The 23,955-nt window shown below is 32.6% G+C and overlaps 1 protein-coding gene across 1 annotated transcript; it reads right to left on the reverse strand.

Moving 5' to 3' along the window:
* Window positions 1-1,510: 1,510 nt before the first annotated feature.
* Window positions 1,511-23,955, reverse strand: LOC117107402 (plant intracellular Ras-group-related LRR protein 5-like). The gene is made up of 11 exons (XM_033249073.1): window positions 23,800-23,955; window positions 15,634-15,947; window positions 12,364-12,503; window positions 11,114-11,245; window positions 9,084-9,249; window positions 7,810-7,991; window positions 7,241-7,295; window positions 6,631-6,791; window positions 5,714-5,835; window positions 4,351-4,512; window positions 1,511-3,863 (listed from the first exon to the last, which is right to left on the reverse strand). The coding sequence occupies exons 2-11, from the start codon at window positions 15,865-15,867 to the stop codon at window positions 3,694-3,696; spliced, it is 1,524 nt and encodes a 507-aa protein (XP_033104964.1). The 5' UTR covers window positions 15,868-15,947; window positions 23,800-23,955; the 3' UTR covers window positions 1,511-3,693.

The following is a 23,955-nucleotide window of genomic DNA, read 5'->3' on the forward strand; positions in this document are numbered from 1 at the left end:
GAGTTGTCCATCTTGTCTGCTACAACTCAGCAACTCAAAAATAAGCATGCTTTTTGGACAATGTGCATTTTAAAACATCTCAGAACAGCAAAACATTGTTAAGTGAAATTGTTTAAGAGATTAAAATGGCTAAAACTGTGAAGCTTCCAGTGGCTTAAGCCTTAGATGCAACAACAGGAGAGTGAAGGTCCCCCTGAGAAACATCTTTGACCCCCCAGGAGAAACATCTTGGCTCTTCCACTGTCATTGATTTTACAGTAGTATCTTGGCTCTTCCACTTTCATTGATTTTACAGTAGTAATGTTTTTATGTGGGGGAGAATCTAATGTCAAGCTTTGACAGAAAAAATGTTAATCACAATTTATTTAATTTGTTCTTTCGTATCTGTTTTATAAAATGGTTTTTTTTTTTTGCTTTTTCAAATGTTGGTATTCCCTATATAGTTCCTATTTTGCCATCTGTTGCTTATCAACTATCACTACTAGGCATTTTAATGATTTCTATAGTGCAAAAACAGGGAGGTGCAATAATAGCACCTGTCCCCTGCTCTCACAAACATATGCTCTATAATTCTGTCTACTGTATTACTAATCTGGTGCTTTAAAAATAAAAATATTTTGGGTGTCTCCAAAGAGGATATGCATGTTAAATTGAAAGAAATAATTCTTAACTACTTACCTAAGATCTGCAAAAATATTGGTTTTTTTTTTGGTTTTTTTTAGTTTATGCTATCCCACATTATTATATTGACCTGGATAACAAATTCAAACAATCTCACTTTCAAATAAATTATTTACTTCTCTTTCTGTTTACAATTGTACTTCCAATAACACTTAAAACTGGCCAAAATCAACAAAAAAGAAACAAAAAACACATTGACTTCTTCCACTGCAATATGCTTTACTGAGACATTAACACACAACACTCTATATACACAACTTAAAATAATTCATAAATAAATAATTATAACTTTATATTTTTAACATTAAACATGATGCATAGCAGGTCGAATGAGTTCAGCAATATACATGTAAATAGTGCTTTTGTAAAATGCATCTTTAATAGACTAATATGCAATATAGCTGCTCTTCCAAAAATGACAAAGTAGAACCCCTATTAAGGGGTCACCTCACAGGACCAAAAAAATGACCCCTAAATAGGAGTACCCCTATTCAGGGGATGCTAACTAAAAATGCAAAATTGTCCCCTTAATAGGGGTTTTTGCATGTTTTCATACAATGACATACATTCTGTATAATTTCATTTTTATTGACATAAGAATCAGCTAAGCAGGGGTGCACCAGGATTTGCCTGACAGGGGGAGGGCAGATTTCGCCAACGAAAAACTGGGCGTCAAAAATCTCGAGAAAGTGTTCCAGGGGGCGAGGCCCCTGAGAAATATGACAATTTAGGGGTTTCAAAGGAATATTTAAAACGATTTTAAAGTCTACTAATATGTATAAAATACAAATGCATTTTATTTCTCCCCAACAAATTGTGGTTTTTCTGGATAAGTATCCCCTTAATAGGGGTGCCCCACAGGAGGGGTTCTACTGTAATAAGTCATAACAATGTTTCATTGTTTGAAAAAAATCATTGGTAAAGAAGAAATTTAAATCAAATGTTTTAATGTTTGTAGGCTTTAGTATGGTTGTATTTGCAAAAGGCCATTATTAGGATTGCATGTTAAAATGGTATACACAAGCCTATTCCACTTACAACATTAGTATCATTAATTTTGAATTAATTAGAATTTGGTTGTATAATAGTCTCATTTAAAGAAACATCATGGCACAATGTAATAATACTCTGGAATAAATATATTCAAAGTAAAATGTATCTCTAATAATAGGTTTTCTATGGCGCTGGTTAGTGAAAATAGCTTTTTAGTACTGCTTAAGGTGGATGAAGCGACTGAGGGGCAATTGTATGAACATATGACATGGTACACCCAGAATATGAATGTAAAGAACAACTCGGGCAGCACTGTACAAGGCAGCCGACTGCTCACCGCACGATGCCTGTACAACACTGTCCGAGTTGGCCATTACAGGAATGAAACTAAAAGATCAACAAACAATGGAAGAAGCATATCATTAAAAATAACAAGAAATCGGTTTGGAGCAGCAGAACAGTTAATTTGATTTTCCAACCTTGAGGCTGAGATTTCAATCCCTCACTATGCATTCCGCTCGCATCCTTGAGCATTGCTTCTCTTCACCAAGGAGTATAAATGGGAACCTGGTGGGGTTGCCTGCTACTGTGCCAATATTGTAGCAACACTCAAGCATGTGGACCCAGTGACCAGGGAAAAACAAGGCAGCGCCTGGTAACCTAAAGGAAAGTCTCTATATAACTAACAAATAAAAAAAAATCAAGGTTTATGCGGAGAACCTGCTTACTGATGCTGACAATACTGTACTTTTAAGTAAAAACTGCAAAATATGAGAACACACAAACCATCAACATTCAGGACAGAGGTGCCCAGAGCAATGCATATTGGTATACAGAGGTGTTTCTAAGGTTATTAACATGGAGGGGGAGGATGGGTGTGATTAGAAAGTGACAGGAACTAACTGGAAGAATGAGGTGATTCTTAACTACTTTAGCATCCTTTTCAGGAAATCCTGAGCTGTTTCATTCTCCCTCACGCTAATGCTAGTATAGCATGGTCAATATAACTGAAATACAGAAGAAACTCTATTAATTTTGGATAAAAAAAAAGTTTCTTCATAATAGAGCTGTTCCCTGAATAGGGATTGGCAGTTGTGTTACAAGACATATTTCCCTTGATTCATGGCCAAATAACGAGGGTTGCACTTCATTTTTGTATGCATACTGTATATTACTAACCTGACCCTTTACTGTACTGCACTTTACAAGTATTCATGTAATAGCCATGTTATGTGCTGTTGCAAAGTCATTTACAACAAATAAATGTAGGCTGTAAATGTGATGTATCCATAATGATATCTAAATGTTAATTTCTTTAATGTTAAGACAGACAACAGGGTAAAATAAAAAACTTACACAAAGCATAAGAGCGGAATAGCTCAGTACGCTAAGTGTGTAGTTAGTGTGTCAGAATGTTTGGTTCCTCATCAACTCCACTGCTTCCCCTTTGTGGTTCAGCTGGAAGGCAGAAATGCAAGCTTATTATTTAGCACAATTTCTTTCGGAAGAGATGTTTAAGTCATCCTGAGTGCAATATGGCTCATGTGCATGTTAAAGAACACAGTACAGTCTGAGGCAAAAATTTGGAGATTATCTCCTAGTATACTGCCTAATTTCAACCACAAGAAGGACTCCGTGGAAATAAGTTTTTGAAAAATACATAAAATCTGAGACAACTATATAAATTTAGTAGTTAGTTGTCTCAGATAAAATTATGAAATAAATCTTTTGTATAAATATATGTAGACAATATATCCAGACAATGAGTTTAACTTACTACTTACAGTGTAGAACCGAATTGCAAATTTTAAGACATTGTGCGTGGCGGAGAACCAGCTAATGATTAATAAGCGTTGGACCTCTGCATGAATCAAACTAGTTGACCATCAAAATACTGTTACAGCAGTATACAGTTGACATTTAGTCATGTTAACAAATATTTGTTGAGGTCAACCATGAAAAGAGATGACTTCCTGTATGTGCATAATATTTCTGCATAAATTTGCATAAATTAGTGACCTAGGAAAGCTCCAATGGGGGACATCTGGAGGGTTGATTAGGCGAACAAATCTGCTGATATAATGGCACTCGATGGAATATACCAACATTGTTGAAACACACTTCAGACTTAAAATGATAAACAAACGGACCTTCACAACTAGAGCAAAAACGAACAGCACTCAATATTTCTGAAAGAAAAGAGAGAAATAAAAAGGTATAACTAAATGAAAAAAAAGTATGAAGGGAGTAGTTACATATACTTGTAAGTTACTGACATTGTGTACTTTCTTAATATTCACCATGGCTTCTCAAATTCTTCACCACATTATGCATTCATCACACTTCATTAACTTGTCCAAACTATCAAATTTTATGTGACAAAAACATGTAATGTACTGAAAAAGTGTCATGATGACATCACATCATATATAGGCACATCATGACTATATATGGGCACATCATGACTATATATGCCACATCATGACTATATATGGGCACACCATGATTATATATGGGATTACAACAGTTTTTTGTTAAATGAAAATTTGATAATCTGGAGAGCTTTAATAATTGTTAGTGAGCAGGTAAATTATAGAGGGCGCTAGACTGAATTTTAGATTAACAACAACAATGATAATTAATAAACTAAGTCAGTCTTGCCAGACATTAACTTACTTTCAATTTCTTTTGGAAGTTCTCCTTCTTTCCGGCGGACGTTAGCTGATATAATTTTTCTTGCACATATTTCAAACAAACTTGGCATTGACGTACTTGGTGATTTGTTGTAATGACACCAAGATTTCCTATCAACTTCAGACAGCAAAGGATTATTATTGGCTGCAGATTTTTAAAACATAAATGAAAATTTAAAGTAAGAACTACAAGATAATATATTTTCAAACAAAGACATCTTTAAATATGCAGGCTCCCAGGAAGCATGTGTTCAATATCAACCTATACAAATAATATTATGTTTCATTCACAATTAGTTGTTTTTGTTTTCGTTATTACAAACACTCCCAAAAGGACCTTAATGTCGAGGGTCATTCAAACTAAGCACTGACATTTATTGCAAAGACAACCCGATCGCTAATGCAATACAGCCACATCATATGGTGTAATTCCAAGTTCAGAAATTTCCAGAGATAAAGATAAGATTTATTTCATCGTCATACTGTATATACAAAATATGTATGAAATTTGCCTTCCTGAGTTGTAAAACAATGATAAAACACACAAGAAAACAAGAAAAGAATACATCATTATGGCATGCTGTGAATAATGTACTGGTGGGTCTTGCACCTTAAATTGCCAGTAAACAGTGTGGTGGTGGTTTTCAATGTTCATGGCAGTCTTGGTTAGTTTTAGGTTATTTCTTGTTTTATTTCTTTTACTTTTTCTCTCTTTTCTGTTTATGGTAAGCACATAGAAGCCTCGGCGATATGCACTATATAAATGTAACATTATTATTATTATTATTATTATTATTATTATTATTATTATTATTACAATATGATACTATACTAGCTATATGCCTAGAATAAGCATAGCTCAGTAATGTAGTCAGAGTAACTGGTGAACACTATGTGCCAAAGGCATCCATCAGGTATATGTAGCCACACCTACAGTAATTTTATCACACATCTTCTTGTAAATAAAACATAAGGTCTATATTATTTTGATCCTTTCCTTTTATACAAAGTTACAGTACTTGTAAATTTAATGATTAGTTCCTAATTAACAAATTAATATCAAGAAACATTTTATAACGTTTATTTTCAAGGCTAAGAATTGTTTACAAAGCTAAAATTCATGAATACTAATTGGCTCTTAAAGATGGCAAAAAACTTCAGTTACGCATTCAATTTTACATATGGGGTACAAAATGATGACAATATTGTATACTGCTCTGCATTAGACACTAACACGTCTTATTGAATAAAAACTGTTGTTATTATTAGTAGTATTATTATCATCATCATCATTTGTATTATCAATAGTAATAGTTTTATATTATTACAGTATTAATATTACATACCACTGAATGTGTAGAGTTGGAGGGTTGCAAGTGAGGCAGGAAAGTACTCAATTTGATTATTACGAACATGTAACTCCTTCAAGCTGTGTAGGCGGCCAATTTGATCTGGCAACACTCTCAACCTTTTAGCAAAGAACAAACTATTAATTGAGTATTTTCAAATACCATATTAATATGATTATTCAAGTGATGGTGATTTTTTACATAAATACTTTTACTTAAAAATAGCTTACAGTTGAACTTGCCTAAGTAGAATCCAAAATGGCATTGAAAACTTGTTTGACTTAGATGAAATTTGACTTACAGATTGTTAATTAACACTCTGACCGCCAGGGTTTGAAAAAATAGTATCAGCCACCGCCAGACTTTTTAGCAAATTTTAACACTTTTCAGAAGCTCGTTGAGAGTGTGTATGTGATCAGATTGACATGTAGTGAATACTACAAGAACTACAAACATTTTAGCTTTACAATGGTACCAAACACTATATTCTAATCACGATATGTAACCTGTAACAGCAAAATGAAAATGACTCACTTTTGGAGATTTACACAATTTTGCACAACGGAGCTAAGATATTTGCGATTTTGTGAAAATATATTAATACCGCTCTACGCCTAATGTAAGCAAACAAATAGTAAAATACTTACGGTCTAGACTGAATATAGTGTTCAAATTGTTAGTACATGTCTGTAATTACCCCATCTATCGGATTCCGTAAACAAATCTGAAACATGGAGATCTCTGTATTTGGCGGTCAAGCGCTGCGTTATCAAACAGGGGGATTTCCGTGCTTAGCGGGCAGAGTGTTAATGGAAAACACAACATGTAAAATAAGATCAACTTAAAAACTATTTGAGTTAGGCAAAGTCGAATTAGGCAAGTATACCTGTAATAGAAAAAACATATAAACAAACCTATTATTTGAAAGCCAGACACGTATTAATGATGTGCATCGTGAGATTGAGTCTGGTAGAGATGATAATGAACATGAAGATAAATCTAGTTCCTTGAGGCAGTAGAGCTGGCCAATTCTGGCTGGTAAATTCTTGAGTTGATTCTCACCAACGTACAAAGCCTGCAGCAAAAATATCAATTCATTTACTCTACTGTAAACAGCATAGATTAAGTCAAAAAAAAAAATTAATTTCTTGCTTTAACCATTTTACTACCACTATTACTACAGTATACTATTCCTGATTATATACTGTTATTTAAAATGTTATTTGACAATTACCACAAAAAATAAAATATAATTTGACATCAAATTTCAATGAAGATGGATTAACTGATAGTGTTAAGACAGTATTTCAAATGTATCAATTTTTAGAATAAAACAGAAGACCTTTTATCACAACTTTTAGGGGTTAACTTCTGAATAAATTGAAATATACTAACAAAGTATCCATAAAAGATAGTGAATCAAACAAACAAGGCTAGATGGATTTTTATATGTACAAAGGTCTAGAGAAGGTGAAACCCTGTTTATTAATCATAAATATTGAAGTCCAAGGTGAATATACTTACAGTCAAGTTTAATAAATTACAAATCTCTTCTGGTAAACCTTTCAACTTATTGGAACTAAAAATAGAAAACATGTATATATCATTTTACGGGACATCAATTATCATAATCATTCTTATCATCATAACTACACTTCTATCCTCAACATCCTCCTCCCTTCATGAATATAGATTTCTTCATCCTCTTTGTAATTGTCATCATCATCCTTGTTATCATTACCACTGTTGACACTGTCAATGTCTTTATTTTTATTATCATCATCATCCTCCCCACTGTTGTTGTTATAATCATCTTCATCATAATCATTAGCAGCAACATCAACAACAATAATATAACAACAACAAAACTATATTTACAAAGTACATAGTAGTACCTGTAGTAGAATATTAGTAGTAGAGTTATTAATAGTAGCATTCTAATTTCAAGTTGTCAAATACATCATAGTATTATTGCTATTCTTTATCTTAGCCATATATCATCTAGCGCAGAGATTTTGGAAATATTTTGATAGTTCCATCTACAGTATGCATTGTCTTTTTAAGATCAATTACATTATTTTTTCTCTACTTACTGTGCATAAAGTTCTTCCAATTTTCCAAGTTTTCCTATGGACACTGGTAAGGCTTTTAGTTGATTGTTTATCACATTAAGTACTGTTAGGTTGCTAAGGTTACCCAGGTTACTAGGCAACTTATGCAGCTGGTTGTTTTTGCAATCCAGCTCATGAAGGTTGGTTAAATAGCCTATAGTTTCCTGAAAAACAATGAAGAATGAATATCTGTATTATACCCCTTTACACTGCTAAGGGCAGAATAAACCTGTGTTCCAGAGTGATCCCAGGTGCATTTCCCATTTACATCAAACGTAAAAGTCTGGGTTGATCACGAGTTGTTCCCATTTTACACTGGCAACAAACTCGGGTTCATATACCGCCCTCAATTTTTGTTACGATCGTGATCATCAATTCGCTCAAGTTCTAGTCGTGACGAAGCCACATTATTTTCAATATTGAAGCAATGTATTTTTTTTTAAATTATGTGAATTAAGTCAGCAGTTTTGCTACCAAGTCTATACCAAGTGTCTAGGCCTAGCCCGTTGCTAGCAAGGTTCAGGCCTACCTGACCACATCTGAGGTAGACGCCAGGTAAGGCCTAACTCCGGAATTCCGGAGTTTCTATCCCGGGTATTACAAAATCCCGGGTTGTGTCCAGAGTTTTGCTTGCGGTTTTACACAATGGAACACCATGTTTACAACTTACACAATGTATATTAAAGCATATTATTCAATATTTTATTTTATCTACAACCAAATGAGACAAGAACAAAACTAGTTTTAACATCATATTACAGTATTCATAAATGACACTTATCTTAAGTTCTGTCCAGACTACCAAATTAAAAAAAAAAATCAGTGGCATGCCCATATATAGTTATGATGTGCCTATATATGGTCATGATATGATGTCATCACAGTCATCATAACTATATGTAAAGCCAGATTTACACTAGACACGATAATGACACGAGAACGACATATCATCGCATAGTTTGTATTCTTGAACACTGCGCACATCTGTATCGTGTCGTTGTTGTGTCGTAATCGTGTCTAGTCTAAACGTAGCTGAACACGAAGACACATTACCTCAAATAAAAACTTCCCAAGTTTCTATATTGTAATTTATGCACTTGCTGGTTTGTGGAAGGGCCTGAATCCAACAAGGATTTAGTTCAATATTGGAGCAGTTTTGTTTCATGCTCTAATGCATTTGTCTATTGTATTTTTGTGTAAAATTTATTGTTTTGAGACAAATAAATGAAATTTAATGAAAATAATAAACAACTCACAGGTAATGACTGAAGACAGTTGTATTGAAGGAAAAGTTCTTTTAATCCTCGTAAACAACCAATTTCCAATGGTAACAAGACAAGGCGATTGTTGGACAAGTTCAGAGTTGCTAGCTGCGTCCCTACGTATCCTATACGGTTCGGGCATTGCTTCAATTCAAGGTAACTTTAAAATCAACAGAAGTAAAAGTAGTTTGAATTAATAATTCAATTCAAATTTTATTTCAGATGTCCATTGTCAATATAAAAAAAGATAAAGAAAACACATCAAAAGTATCAAATAGACATTTGAAAGAGGTGGAATAAAGATTAATAAATGAAAAATGAAAAGTTTATAGAAACATCGCACACGTTATGTTACCATCATATGAAGCTTGGCATTTAACAGTTTTTTATCAGATGTCTGAAAATGCTTCTGGCAGAACTCATGGTACATTGCAGATCAAATCAAGCCAGACACTGCATTAATCAACTGATATACACCCTCAATTTAGCTGAAGTGAGCCAATAAGAACAGTCTAAGTTGCCATGCAATAATGGTCCCTTGAATGACTCCGCTTAGTAGTGCAGTATACGGTATGTCATACTCAACATTTACATGTGTAGCATGAGAGCATGCAAGGGCTCATTATAGGCAAGTAAAATGGCCGAGCAGTTAAGGCAGGGCCCATAACCAACAGCCATAATATCGGTGCTGGTTCGAACGGCAGGCTCGCCTATGGCTCTGGAGGTGAAGCAAGTCTTCTCGGATAAGGACTATAAACCGTAGGCCCAGTGTACACAATGGCTCATGTGCACTATAAAGAACCCAGTACATTTTTCGAGACGAGTAGGGGTTACCCCAGTGTAATAGTTCATCTCAAGCCCCTGCCCTCATCCAGATGCTGATGCTATAGATTTAGATTTTTACGGACCATGTACCAAGAGAATTCACTTGACCTAGGATGGGGATGCTCACCACAGACCAAAATGTGGTACATCTACTAATTCAGATATATTCTTGAATACTGCTGTCAATACAATTACAACGTACAGTATATGAGGCTTTAAATTTTTCCTTAAATGTGGAGGAGAGGGTAATTATATGAGAGCGAGATGTCAAGGGGCTTTAAAAAATGAGGTAGGAGGTTAAAATGCATTACCTGCAAAACTGAGCATTATCATAATTCCTTTGTGCCTTACCCTATAAGCGTTTAAATAGCAGCCAGTAAACTCTTTATTAAACTAGTTGAATACAATAGGCTCAAGCACTTACAAAAACATTTTAGTGTACTGTTTAATATGTATATTTTAGTGTACTGTTTAATATGTATATTTTAGTGTACTGTTTAATATGTATATTTTAGTGTACTGTTTAATATGTATATTTTAGTGTACTGTTTTTTTTCTGTGATTTACATTTGCAGCTACTGTAATTTCCTTTTGGACAAAAAAAAAAAAAGAATCAAGGCCCCTTCGCATTCTAGCAGGTAAATGGTGAAAGGGTGATGAATCATTAGGAGGCAAAAACCACCTAATAATGAGCCTGATAAACAAGGGTATGTTGACCAGCAGGCCCATATGCAGGGAGGTGCGACAGTGTGTATGCAAACACCCAAATTACCAAAGGTCCACATTTTCGGTGGGGGGGGGGGGGTAGAAAATGCAAGACACACTCTTGCACGTTCCAGAAATCCGGCCATCTAGGGGTATCATAATTTTCCTACCTCAGCCCCAACCATAGTGGGGCTGAGGTTTACATTTGCAGCTACTGTAATTTCCTTTTGGACAAAAAAAAAAAAAAGAATCAAGGCCCCTTCGCATTCTAGCAGGTAAATGGTGAAAGGGTGATCATTTCATGAATATGTCACTGAAAAACTGTTTAAATACCATTGATATTGCATCTTCAGAATAAATTAAGACCTCAAATTATCAAAAATGTCTAGACGAGGGGGTCATTTAGGTCCACTCTCCTCAAATTTGCACCCACCCAATAAAAAACTTGCGTGCGGGCCTGACCTTTATGATTAGAAAGATAAAAATACTGATACCTTAGGTCTAGTTCAATTGGTTTTTCACAACAGGCACATTCTACTAAATTCTGTACAGCTACTAATCCTGTGCCATGCGCGTTGCAGATGGACTTTTGGTTCTTACGACAACATGTTGCACATAAATCATACCTAGAAAACAACAAAAGCCATAGCAAAAAATGACATCATTAAAGTCATTTGAGTAAGTGAAACACTACTGATATCATTATTACTATTATGATAATGGTTATGATGATAAGGCTAATGACAATGATGATTTTATTAATTACTATTATGATAATGGTTATGATGATAATTATGCTATAAAGATACAGTAATGATTATGATAATAATGATGATGATGATTACTTACAGTAAAAATGATAATGAAGACCAAATAAAAGTTTCAATTATTATTACTATGATGATAATGGTTATGATGATGATGATGACAACGATATTATTATTACTAATTATGATAATGATAAGATCATGATGAAGATGATTACAATAATAATTATGATGATAATGGTGATAATTATTATAGTAAATATGATAATAAAGACAAAAAAAACACTTTCAGGGTATAGTAGGCTGAAAAACCATTTGGCTTTAAGAAGTAAAAGGGAAGTCAATCTGCATCCTTTGCCTTGAGCTAATCTGCAGTTAGAACAGAATTTATTCTTTAATGATTCTTTCTTCTTTCTGTTGTTTGTATCTTGATTTCATCTTTATATAGCCTACAGCACAAATTAAGTCTATAATAATTAGAGCAAAATGTTGAAGTTCAACTAGTAAAAGAGCAGTCTTTTGACGTCAAGAAGTACTATAATATTACCTATCACATTTAATGCATAATCAAATTAGAATAAATGTCAGACATAAAGTAAAATGAGCATTGATATCTGATTTGTGATGGAAGCGAATGAAAGCAAAGGTAATTAGCAGTCTGTGTCAATTTATATCTAGCACATGCCCTGCTATACGTTAACTGTTATTAAATATCCCAAGAGACCAAATTTAACACCTCTATACTGTATGGTTTTACAGGCATCTTTCACTTTTTTTCACAATTTATAAATACAATAAAAACATTTAGGCACAATTGTTTTAGGTTTGGGCAGCTTTACCACTTTCTCTGCCTTTCCTCCATTTTCCTCCTCATTTCTTTTATTTTCCCTTTGCACTTTTCATTTATTTTCCCTCATTTTACTTTCCTCTTTCTCCAACATTACTTTGTCTTTATGCATCTTAAACAAAAAACTTACTGGCAGCTTCGCTTTGCAGCTACTATGCCGCATGACACGCATGCCGTGTTGGTCAGCCTCGGGGGTAGCTCATGTGTCGTCACCACCACATTGTTACTACTGCTGTTACTTCGTAAGAAATGCTTTTTCTTGTTGCGTCCCTAAACAAATTTTAAAGAAATCCCTTGTCAATAACAAATGTCTATATAAAGTATTATTTATTATTTTATAGGTATCTGTTTATTATTTATTACATAAATGTAGTGTTGTTCTTGTGGGTCGTGAAAGCACGATAGTAGATGTACTGCAGGGTAGCAATATTATTAAAAACACATCTGAGGAAATTGAAACATTATAAAAACATAGATTTCTGAGTGAATGGAAGTTCTAGCTGAGTCAGGTACCTAAGTGCCAAGCCAAAGGGGTGCAATTTAACAGTGTCATAATAGTAAGTATAACCCTTCTTGATTATTGAAAGCATTAAGTCCTTATCTTTGGAAAGCAAGAGTGTACCAATGTGAGCATATTCAGTATTGAGTTTTTTTTATCCACGATATGTCATGAGACTGAACATCGATTCAGACATGATACATAAATCAATGAATAAACGTTGCGATACTTGTTGCATTTATAGTGTCTTTCCTTGTACTTATGACTTGCTAAACCACTCTCTTATGTCAAAATCCCCATGAGTAAAACTTCCACACAGACCAAATAAAGCATGATTCACTTACTAGTCTATGACTATTTTTCAGTATTTGAACAAACACATGAACATTAAAAATTTGATGTTTATTTGAAGAATTCACATTCAGATAATGCCTACTAAAAAATAAGCTTTTAGATGAGATCATGGGTACAGTACACAGTAGGCCTACAGTAGTTGCAATAGCTAACATTTCCTATTAAGCCTACTGTACTGTACTTAAAATAACTTAGAATCAAGATACAGTTTCCTTGTTAACACTAAAGAATGTGAGCTAATTTTTGTTTGATAGTTTGATGCAAGTACAGTAGTAGTAAATATGGCGATTGCACAGAGTACGGTAGAGTATTGTATTTTGAAAAAAGGCCTATTTCACAAGTAGAGTACAGTAGTGCAACTATAACACCATTGTGAAAATTGAATCAAATTTTAAAAAACATCCAAAATAGCTTGCCATTTAACATCCTTCCTCAAAGTTCAAAAGAGCGTACGTTACAGTAAAGCAGAATTACTTTAAATTAGAAACCGGTACTTAAGGATATTCTAATTTAAACCAATCAGAAATTAACCTGTTATCTAACTCTATATGTTGTATTTACACAAAGGTCAGAAGTGGATATAAAGAGAAATGAAAAAAAGAGAACAAAATGTCAAATTGTAGTACATAGTATTTTAACCCATACAAGCTGTTCATTATGTCTGGGATTAATAATAACTGAATATTCCTTCAGTAATATTTCAATGAACTGACAACAATTCTTCACAATTACTTAATGTTAGCAATGTCAAAATATACACAGTACGATCAAACAATTGAAAAATTCTAAATTTAATGGAAAAATTTATATGAATCAAATTTGATACCAAAATAAAATAATTTTAATATTGTCTACTGCATTCCATTGTATTATCTACATATATTATGAGCTCCTTCAAGGCAGCATCTTCATCTTCATTAAATAGCATTACAAATCTACAAATCTAGATTTGAACTCGTCACTAAGGACAAGTTAGGTGATCCACTTGTCAGGCAAAAGAAATCAATTAAGAATAAGCGAGATATGTTTAAGTGACTATAGAAATTTATGACGTTATAAATAAACATTAGTTTTTTAAAATTAAGATGGCAATATGATGACGTCACAATGTCTGATCAGACATAATGATCTATAAAATAACATCTACAACTTATGTGCTTTCAGAATATGTAATAAAAATTGGGGGTCACCTATCATCCTAAGGAGCTATAATTGATTAAAAATAGGCATGATTTTAGGTATATTTTAGTTTTGACACACGCGTACGCGCACGTTATGACGTGCGCAGAAAAAATTAAGGTATTTGACATTCAATCTCGACCTGAAGTTTATGTCCACTGAATACGATTCACAAATGACGACTGGTTAGGATGATATGGGGTCATCAAAGAATTGAGGAAAGAAAGATGGGGGGGGGGTGATGGAGTCAGAAAAACAGTTTATTTTGACCATGATGATATCATCAAAACGTTAAAAAAGTCACATTTGTGAAAGATAATTCTCTCAGCTATAACATACTCAAAGTTGGGAGACGATTGACCAAGGATAAGCGAGATACGCTCAAATGCGTATTTTTAAAAATGACGTCATAGATAAAATTCAGTTTAAAAAAAATTCAGATGTCAATATGATGATGTCACAATGTCCGATCAGCCATTATGAGCTATAAAATCATATCTGAAACTCCTGTGCTTTCAGAATATGTAATAAAAAGTGGTGGTCACCATTCATCCTAAGGAGCTATAACTGATTAAAAATAGGCCTGATTTCAGCATATTTTCACTGTATATCGGCACAAACGCACTCAAAGCTCTTATGTTTGATGCGCGCGTACGGCATTGCCATTGGCCATAAGATGACTGAAAAGAATGGAAATTTGTGAATACAATGTCAGTAACCCAAAATATGTAAAAAAACGTAATTTTTTAGCTTCCGTATGTCAAAATGCATGCGCATACTGAAAAATGTCAAAAAATGTTGAAATGTTCAAAATGGCCTGTAACATGCTCTAATTTAGTCAAAAAGTGATTTTGAGCATTTTGAATATTTGACGCACGAGTATGGGCACGCTATGACGCACACACAGACGTTGATGAGTACAAAAGGTTGACCCTTCATAACGAAATATGAGCACATTGAAAACCTTATTGTGACTATTTCAGCCCAAGCCAAATGTTCTTTGAAGTGAGCATGTTCGTAGCTCTTGGCAATTTTGAGATGTCGTGCGAACAATTATTTGACAAAAATGTAGAATAAAAAAAAGATCTACGACAATAACAAGATGGAACCGCTCGTGAAGCGGATCACCAAAAACAAATTGGTCATAAAGTGCATTCAAACATACCAACAATTATGTCACATATTGTCCTAGCTATGTTAATGAATGGAATTCTTAAACATAAAATGATGGCTATGTGCATGAGAACTCCAACTCTCCGAATTACGAATGTTAATAATTATGAACACTGTTCAGTTACAGGTGTTTGTAATGGGATATATTGTAGTTATTTAAAGCCTACGGTGTATACTCACTACAGCCCTACTTACCGTTAAATGTCGAGTAGCATGGCACGATACAACACTTGACGTTCCACGACTTATATACTTCTTGCGTTTCTTTGGGGGCGGATCTTTGCCACTGATGAGACCGGTCACGACACAGCCTATAGTGATTACCAGCATCGTGATGACAAATATGATGATGCTGACAGACGCTGCATTCCCACTAACAAATATAACATCTTGAAGATGTTGCCAAGTGTCTTTTAAGAACTCCAGCATGGTGTGCTATTTGTTGATGTCCAGTCCAGTTACCAGGGCTGTAGTCTGGATTAACTAGGCTAGCAGACACTTAAAACCACCTGCAAATCATAATCACACAAAACTTTTGTCCTTATGGAAATTGTTTTTCATTATAATATGGCAAACAGAATTTTAAAAATTATTTGATTAAAAAAATACCAAAAATATAATTGAAATTTACATCTCTTTTAAATATCTATTATTATCATTATTATTATTACTGTTATTATTAAAACTTTATTTTTACACGGAAGGCTTGTCTTACCTGGAGGGTGTTATTCTACAAGGCTGTGTTGTCATTGAAATTGGAAAATAACAGTATAAAAAATAACACATAATATCACAAAAAGACAAAATTTTCTACAAATATGAGATACAAAAAATGAAGCATAAACCAAAAATTTTACAAAGTGTTTTAAATATTTTAACATTAATACATTTTGAACACGTTTAATAACTATATTGATTAAATGTTTGTAATTATCATAGTGTCTAGCATAATAATAATAATAATACTAATAATAATAATAATGATAATAACTAGATTGAAATTCGTCATCAACAAATTTTAGGTGATACGCAATATATGATAGTTTTCCTCAGCTAAGAAATTTTGAAATGTCCAAAATGACCTGAAAAGTGCTTTAAATTGGTCAAAAAGTGATCTTAAGAATGTAAAAATAAACGCATTCAAAAAATTCAACGTATGCATATGGGCACGCTATGACGCACGTGTAGACATTGACGAGTACAAAAGGTTGACCCTTCATATGAAATATACTTGTGTCATTGAAAAATGCCTCTTTGTGAGTAACTTATGATCAATCATAACATTTCACAAAATGGTGTGTAGATGACGTCACGTGACTGTGACGGCACACAAAAAGTCACCTGCAAAACTTCAGATAGAGATCTATCTGCTAGCCAAATAATAATAATTATAATAATAATACACATTTTTAAAGCGCCTATTAAAGCAAACAAAACTGGCTTGTCACTGGCGCTGGAGGATGTTAGAAAGAAGTAATGATGATAGAACCTGTGCCATTTTGAAAATAGCTAAACTATGATGAGTCTTGTTATGAAACCATTTAACTGTACATCTTTTTTCAAACTTTAATTCCAATGTAATACATTCTTAAATTCAAAGAAACCTCTATTTACAGTACTTGATTATTTAACACTAAATGTAATATTAAACAACAACAAACTTTACAATAATTAAATACTACAACCTATATTTATAGTAATATTGATAAACTCCCAGCAAATTAGAAATGATTAATGAACGATCAATGTAAATTGGTTTTATGATAAACATTAACATCATTTCCACTTTTCGTTGCCAGCATTGTACATTTTACTACTGTATCTTGAATCTTTTGGCCACCTTTGTGAAAAAATGAAAAAGGAAATTTAAAAAATAAAAATAAATAAATCCAGACAAAGATCTAACTTTATATGATCTTTTATTTAAATCTAAATATTTTTGCATTCCATTAAAATTGTAATTATTTACACTGGAATATTTTTTTTCAAAATTACTATTTATTAATCAAATAAAATAAAGAAATATCTTTATAATACTTCTATTAGTATATTGTCCAACACCTGTATTTAATTTATTGAAATATTTGTATAATTAATTAAATTAAATTTATATTAGATTACATGGACCCCAATGGAAATAAGGCCACAAAGCTTTTTATTGGGTTATCCAGGAAAACCTTTTTCAAATATCTATTTAATTTACACGTTTATATAAGTTTTGTGTTCATATGTCGTATTTAAGGAACCAACTGGACAGGTGTTGGTACACAAGACGGTAATGGTGCAGAGAAGAGATATTATTGCATGCTTTGCTAGTTTAAGATGGTTGTAAACTGTTGTTTTAATTTTTTTCTTTGTCTTTGGATTGATATTACAGACTTAAGTACTAAGGTTCCATTCAGGTAATGTGCATGAAATAAAGAATTTACAACAATATTTTTAGCAAGATTGGGATGAAGCTGTTTGAAGAAAATGTCTGTTCATTTCAACCAGACACAGGACACCTCTAGCAAATCCCTAAATTTAATTCTATGTGATATGTGTACTTAGTTCTTTTTTAATCAAACAAACACATTGAAAACATATGTTAATTTAGGGGAAGGAAGTCACAAGTGCTTTGTCTTTGTCTTTAAAACAAAGCATTGAGCACGCTCTTTTATTAGTCATCGTCTATATGCCACAGTGTGTTCTTTCTCACAACAGTTTTCATAATGTAAACAATAACAATCATTGATTGCATATTTTAATTAATTTAGAATCCTTGTGTATTTCGCAACTAACACCTGCATATCTTTCTCAGTAGGATGACGCTTCATTTATGCAACTGTTGTGCAATCACTGCCTCAAGAACATGCCATAGTGCTCACTTTTCAAAAAAATATTTGAATCGCTTATACTGTACTTATATTTAAGTTATTGCTTCAAATAAATAATAATTATAAAAAAAATTTCCCTTGCTAATTAACAATAATATTACTATTCTTTTGAATATACTGGTTGAAATTTAAGGATTTTTGTAGTATAAAATGTCTAAATCCTTGTGTAAAAACTCATTTTTTCTGATTCCTGAGTAATAAATTTGTTATATATAAAATGTTTTAATATATTTTATGACAAATAACTTTAGTAATTTGTTTAGTAGAATATTTTTTCAAATCAACAATATTATTGTTAAGTTAAAAAAAACAACAGAGTTGCTTTTCCTTTGTATTTTAGTGTATTTTTGGAAGTACAATATTATGTAACTCATTTTTAGTTTGGATTCATTCATTAAAAAAATAGCATGGATACCTGACACCTGATAGTGTTTCTGTCTTAATGGATTACATATTAGTCCAAATAAAAAAAAAATATTAGCATCTCGTCACCTCGTGTATCCATTTCTCCGCCTCATCAAATATTTTTTTTTGAAATTTCCTTTATGTACCAAAATCTGTCTAACTCACATCAGTAAAATTCCTTTCTCGATCATTTGTGGTTACATGGTATGAATCATGTCTAGTGCTTCTTTTATTAGCTTTCAATGTGTCTACTTGGTAAATGTGAGTAGCTGTTTCCCATCTTGGATTTGCATTCTCGGAGTTCACAAAAAAAGTTACCTCATTCTCTTTTTTTCAAAATATTAGGACAAGAAACTACTTTTTTTTTTTACTTGGCCTTAAATTCTTTGGCTACCATCTCATATAGATAAACAAAATTCAGAATTAAGAATATTTTCTTTAGAAAAAGTATAAATGTTGGTGCTGGGATATTTCTAAATATAAATTTAGTATGAATGTGCACGAGGTGTCATAAATTACGAAGCCTGTGTAATGCAAAGTTAACAAGGTTAAAATGCATGGCCATATCTTTAAATATCAATAAGCACTACAGATATTATCATCATAATCAGAGTTTGCTCTTGAATATTAGAATTTTATAATTTGTGTTTTTCAATGATCAGGTCTTCATACTGTAGACAGGTGTTCACTTCAAAAATAATATTTGACTCTGAAGGTCTGAAATTTTCAATCTAGTTAAATGTACTCAACATCACCATAGTTGGAGCCGAGATGCAACTGTTATGAACATTTATTCAAATAAAAACACCCTGGGACATTTATTATTGAGAAGGGTTTTTGGGGGGCATTTATTCGAGGGAGGTGTATATTAGAGAGGTTCTTATTTTTTTTTTTGGTGAAAAATGGATACTTACACTGAAATAAATGTCCCTTAATTTAATTTAATTTAATGTAGAACTACATACAACACATAAACAGGTTAGAAAAATGTAATTCTACCGGAATAGAACATTAATAGAATGTGTTGAGAATGGTGTTAATTCAATCAAAAATAAACCCCTCAGGCCATTTATTTGAAGGAGACTTTTATTTCAAATAAGGCTCTAGAGAGGTATTTATTCAAGGAGGGCTTTTATTGAAATAAATACGGTTATACATCCAGTCCCCTGGAATAAACCTCTCCGATTTTAAAATGCTATCATTTCTCTCTTGATTTCGAAAAGTAGAACTGTCTCCACGCCCACCCCATGTTCTGCACCTATGATGGCATAAAGAAATGTATTTTATCGTTTTTCTCAGTGCTGCAGATGAAATATTTGTTACTGATTTCCATTTACCAAAACACAAATTAAAAAGCTTTTTGGGGGAAATCTAAATGTCCTTGGTAACCTAAGGTGAAATATTAATTTGCATTACATTTGATTTATGAATCACACAACTTTAGTAATAATAATAATAATAATTATTCAACATATTCAAAAAATATGGATGCAACAAACATGAATGATCACTCATAATTTACTTTATTTTATTTTTTTTGTATTACACTTTGAGGGTGCCAGAAAATAGCAATAGATGACAGTCATCAGGCCTTCTAGTGTACACTAAAACAAAGTTAAAAATATTGCCTAGCCTGTAATGCAAATTTTGTGATGATTACCTTTACTACTGTGTCTATGATGATTTGATTACCTTATCTATCTATAATAAAACATAGAGCATAGAATAAAATATCCTTACAGTGATTTGTGTCTAATATAAAAGTAGTTACTCTATCCCGACTGTATCTATTTATAAGTTCCATACTGTGAAACTTTGAATAGAAGCCCAATGGGCTTAATCTCAAGAAGAAAACCCATTTGGAATTGAAGCCCCCTCTTTAGTTTGTAAAAGTAGCCTTGAGAAAAAGCCCATCTCAAACTTTTCAAGTTAGCATGGGCTTCTTTTAGAGATAGCACATAGTACATTCATTGTACATGAATTAAAAAAAAAATTAATTGAAAACAAGCTTGGTTTGTAGTTAGGTGATTTAATGCCAGTTAATACACTCCATGATACAGACTATGTTACAGTGGCCCTAATTATTGTTTTATAGTTAGTAATCCCCAAAATTTGCAGCATTCATTTTGAAAAGTACCCCCTTTTTACTTTGCAAATGTAGCCTCGAAAAGAAGCCCATCTCGAAAAAGAAGCCCATCCAAAGTTCGCAAAAAAACCGAAGCCAAGGGCTTCTATTTAAGTTTTTACGGTACAGTATTAGTGTTGTACAGTATGTATTTCTTTTTACAAAAAAAAGCCACATGATATTAATTTATGTATGTTTTATGACAATATTGAATGGCGGGTCATAGCTGAGTGGTACTACATTTGGAAATACCATGATGCTACAGTATAAAGAAAAAGAAATATTTTTCCAAAATGTGAATAAATGTGCATTTGGGGTCAAACCTATATATTTTGCAACACTATCAGGAAGAGAATGGTGGAATTGTATTCCATACTACAGAAGTACAGTATTACTGTATCACTGCATGTTGGTATGGCAATACCAAGTAATAGTTTAGCAGTTACTGTATGATTTTATGTCCAAAACCTTGTTTTCAGTTGGGTCCTTCTGATAGTGAATTAGGCAGTACATTGGAAAACAATCCCCCTCCATTTCCCAAAGTGTTCTCTAACATGCACATGGGACCAACAGATTAACTTCTGATCCGAAAGACGGTACGCTATTGCAACATTGTTTTAAATACTGTACATATATTGTGTTTTTATTCAACAATGAATACCTTGTACATTACATTGTTTTAGACCTCCAGCTGAATCTGAAGGACAGCAGCTACTGGAATTGAACAGATTAGCTGAGTGCTAATGCTTCTGCTTCTCTCGATGAATTGTAGTCATACACTTTTTTTTTTTTTTTTTTTTATAAGAACAAATTTTTAAAAGAACAGTGAGGCTGAAATTGCTTAAAAAATAAAAACAAAATAAGAACAAATTCAGGCTGAGGTAAAATGTCAAATGAGGTTTTTGAAAAACCAAAAATATTATATCTGTACCTTATGTGCAGTAATGTAGGTGTGACTATGTAATACCCCCTATAATCAGGTGTACTGTCATTTGGGGCCATTTTTCTTGGGCAATTTTTCCAGGGCATTTTTTCAGGGCCCATTTTTGCTATACAATAATAATTTTCTATGTTTGAAAAGTGTGTAAAATAAGATATCAATACTCACATACTGTACCTATTGATAAAACACTTGAGATTCTTTCATTAATTTGGCAATAACTTCCTGTTTTGTTTCTGTTGTCTTATGGTGGAAATAAAAATGAAACCATAACACTTTACAAAAACAGTATGGAATCGAATGTGGGATGAAGTTCAGGAAATATGAAACAATACTTTGTAAGTTAGAGAAATAACAATAAGAAAAATAAAAAACAAAAAGAAAATTGTTTATAGGTTTGCATGGTAGACAAAAGTACAAATTTGTGATAATCCATGTGAATAGTCACAGTCAACTATGTGTTTTTGCATAAATCATATTAGGCCCTTAAAAATAATTAGATTCACCCAACTTGCACCAAAATAACATATTATAAGAAAATAACTTGAATGAATTTGAAATGGTTCTTAGAGATTTAGAAAAGTTTGTTACCATGGCATGTCATTAAACAACCCTGCTTGAGATCAAGTGAACTTTTGGAATATGCACAGGAACACATTAGTTTCTTTACAATTAATGTATCAGTAATTTAATTAAAATTTAGAAGTTTTATCAATTTTATGATGGGTTTGTTTACATTTACTTATTAAAAGAATAATGAAGCTGGTAATATTTTAGTATGCCATTTAATTCACTCTATGACGTTACAGAATCTTCAGGTTTATTATTAGCTGCAATCCAATAAGCTACACTTTTGCTCAAGTATAACATCCACTTTCCTGTATATTTTTTTTGAGTATTCTTGTTTTTTTTTGTTTTTTTTTAAATGAAATTTCCAAATAAACAATCAAGTGTAACACTAAATTATTTTATGAGGTCACCAGCCAGCCAAAAGGGTCTTTGTAAAGAATAGGTGGAGTATTATTTTGTATCAAAATGGCAAGGAAAGTATTTTTCCTATTCAAATTATCAAAGAGAAAGCTACTGTACAATTAATTTTTAAAGCGAGGAAATCAATCAACAGTTTTGCTTATACTTGTATAAGTGCTCTCCTCAAAACACAATAAACATTGTGGTTTTAAAAACAAACTTGAAGGAACTAAACAAAAACAAAACATTCACTCTGGTCTCAGAATCTGTAATTGGGCATTGCTGGAAAATTCAGCACTTTCGCCCCGATGTGTTTTGCAGAGCTTGCATGCAACATGTTCTCAAATTTGTTTTGAAATTAATTTTTCATTCTTAAATAATTTATTAATTTTTAAGGCGCTAGTTAAATAAAGTTGATGTTTGTTGCAATTCAGCAATCATGACAAATACACAGCAGCCTGATAATAAAGTCTAATCTAGCACTGCACGCAGCACAGTACATTACTATTAAGTATTATTAATATTTATAGCAAGTTATTAGTAATATACTAAAAATACAGTTAGTATAATAATAATTGAATAATCATAGGCCTACTACTGGCTAGGTCTGGGCGTAGGCTATTATATAGTAATAATATCAATAATATATAATAATATATACCTAATAATATATTATAATAAAATTTTGATAAATACAATCACATAAACCAATGAGATATAAAATTCTATACGTAAAGACTAGATAAAATGATAAGAACTCTGAAGTATTAGATAAGCTTTCTGCTTAGATGTATTTAACTATTATAGTGTGTAGCAGATAAATAGTTAGTAAGGTCTACCGTAAAACCTAGGCTAGGCCTACTGAACTGTAGGCAGCTGTGTAGTACACAGATATACCCCAATCTATCCGCTCACTGTCAAAAACCATGAGAACCACAAAACAATGAGCGTAGCTAAGCCTAGCCAAACAGACCAAATTATAAGTAGGCCTAGGCCTATCTTGATAGTGAATGCAAAGAGTATATTATTACTACTAGTTTACTTACTGTGAATGCATCCCCACGCGTAGGTTTCTTTTCGTCGCATTAAATTAATAATATTATTTGTAGACCTAGCACTAGACCTAGCTAGGTTACTATCTACTCAGCAGAAACGAATTGAACAAAAACAAAAACAAATCGCTCGCTCGATCGCTTCATGTC

The sequence above is a fragment of the Anneissia japonica genome, unplaced genomic scaffold (assembly GCF_011630105.1).
Source record: "Anneissia japonica isolate Jap-2015-1 unplaced genomic scaffold, ASM1163010v1 scaffold9668_len1562885_cov226, whole genome shotgun sequence".
Classification (NCBI taxonomy): domain Eukaryota; kingdom Metazoa; phylum Echinodermata; class Crinoidea; order Comatulida; family Comatulidae; genus Anneissia; species Anneissia japonica.

Coding starts and splice junctions, on each gene's coding strand:
- LOC117107402 (XM_033249073.1), bottom strand. CDS start 15,867: ATGCTGGAGTTCTTAAAAGACACTTGGCAACATCTTCAAGATGTTATA. Junction 11,246..12,363: donor GCTGCAAAGCGAAGCTGCCA/GTAAGTTTTTTG, acceptor GTTGTTTTCTAG/GTATGATTTATGTGCAACAT. Junction 6,792..7,240: donor GTAATTTATTAAACTTGACT/GTAAGTATATTC, acceptor TTTTTGCTGCAG/GCTTTGTACGTTGGTGAGAA.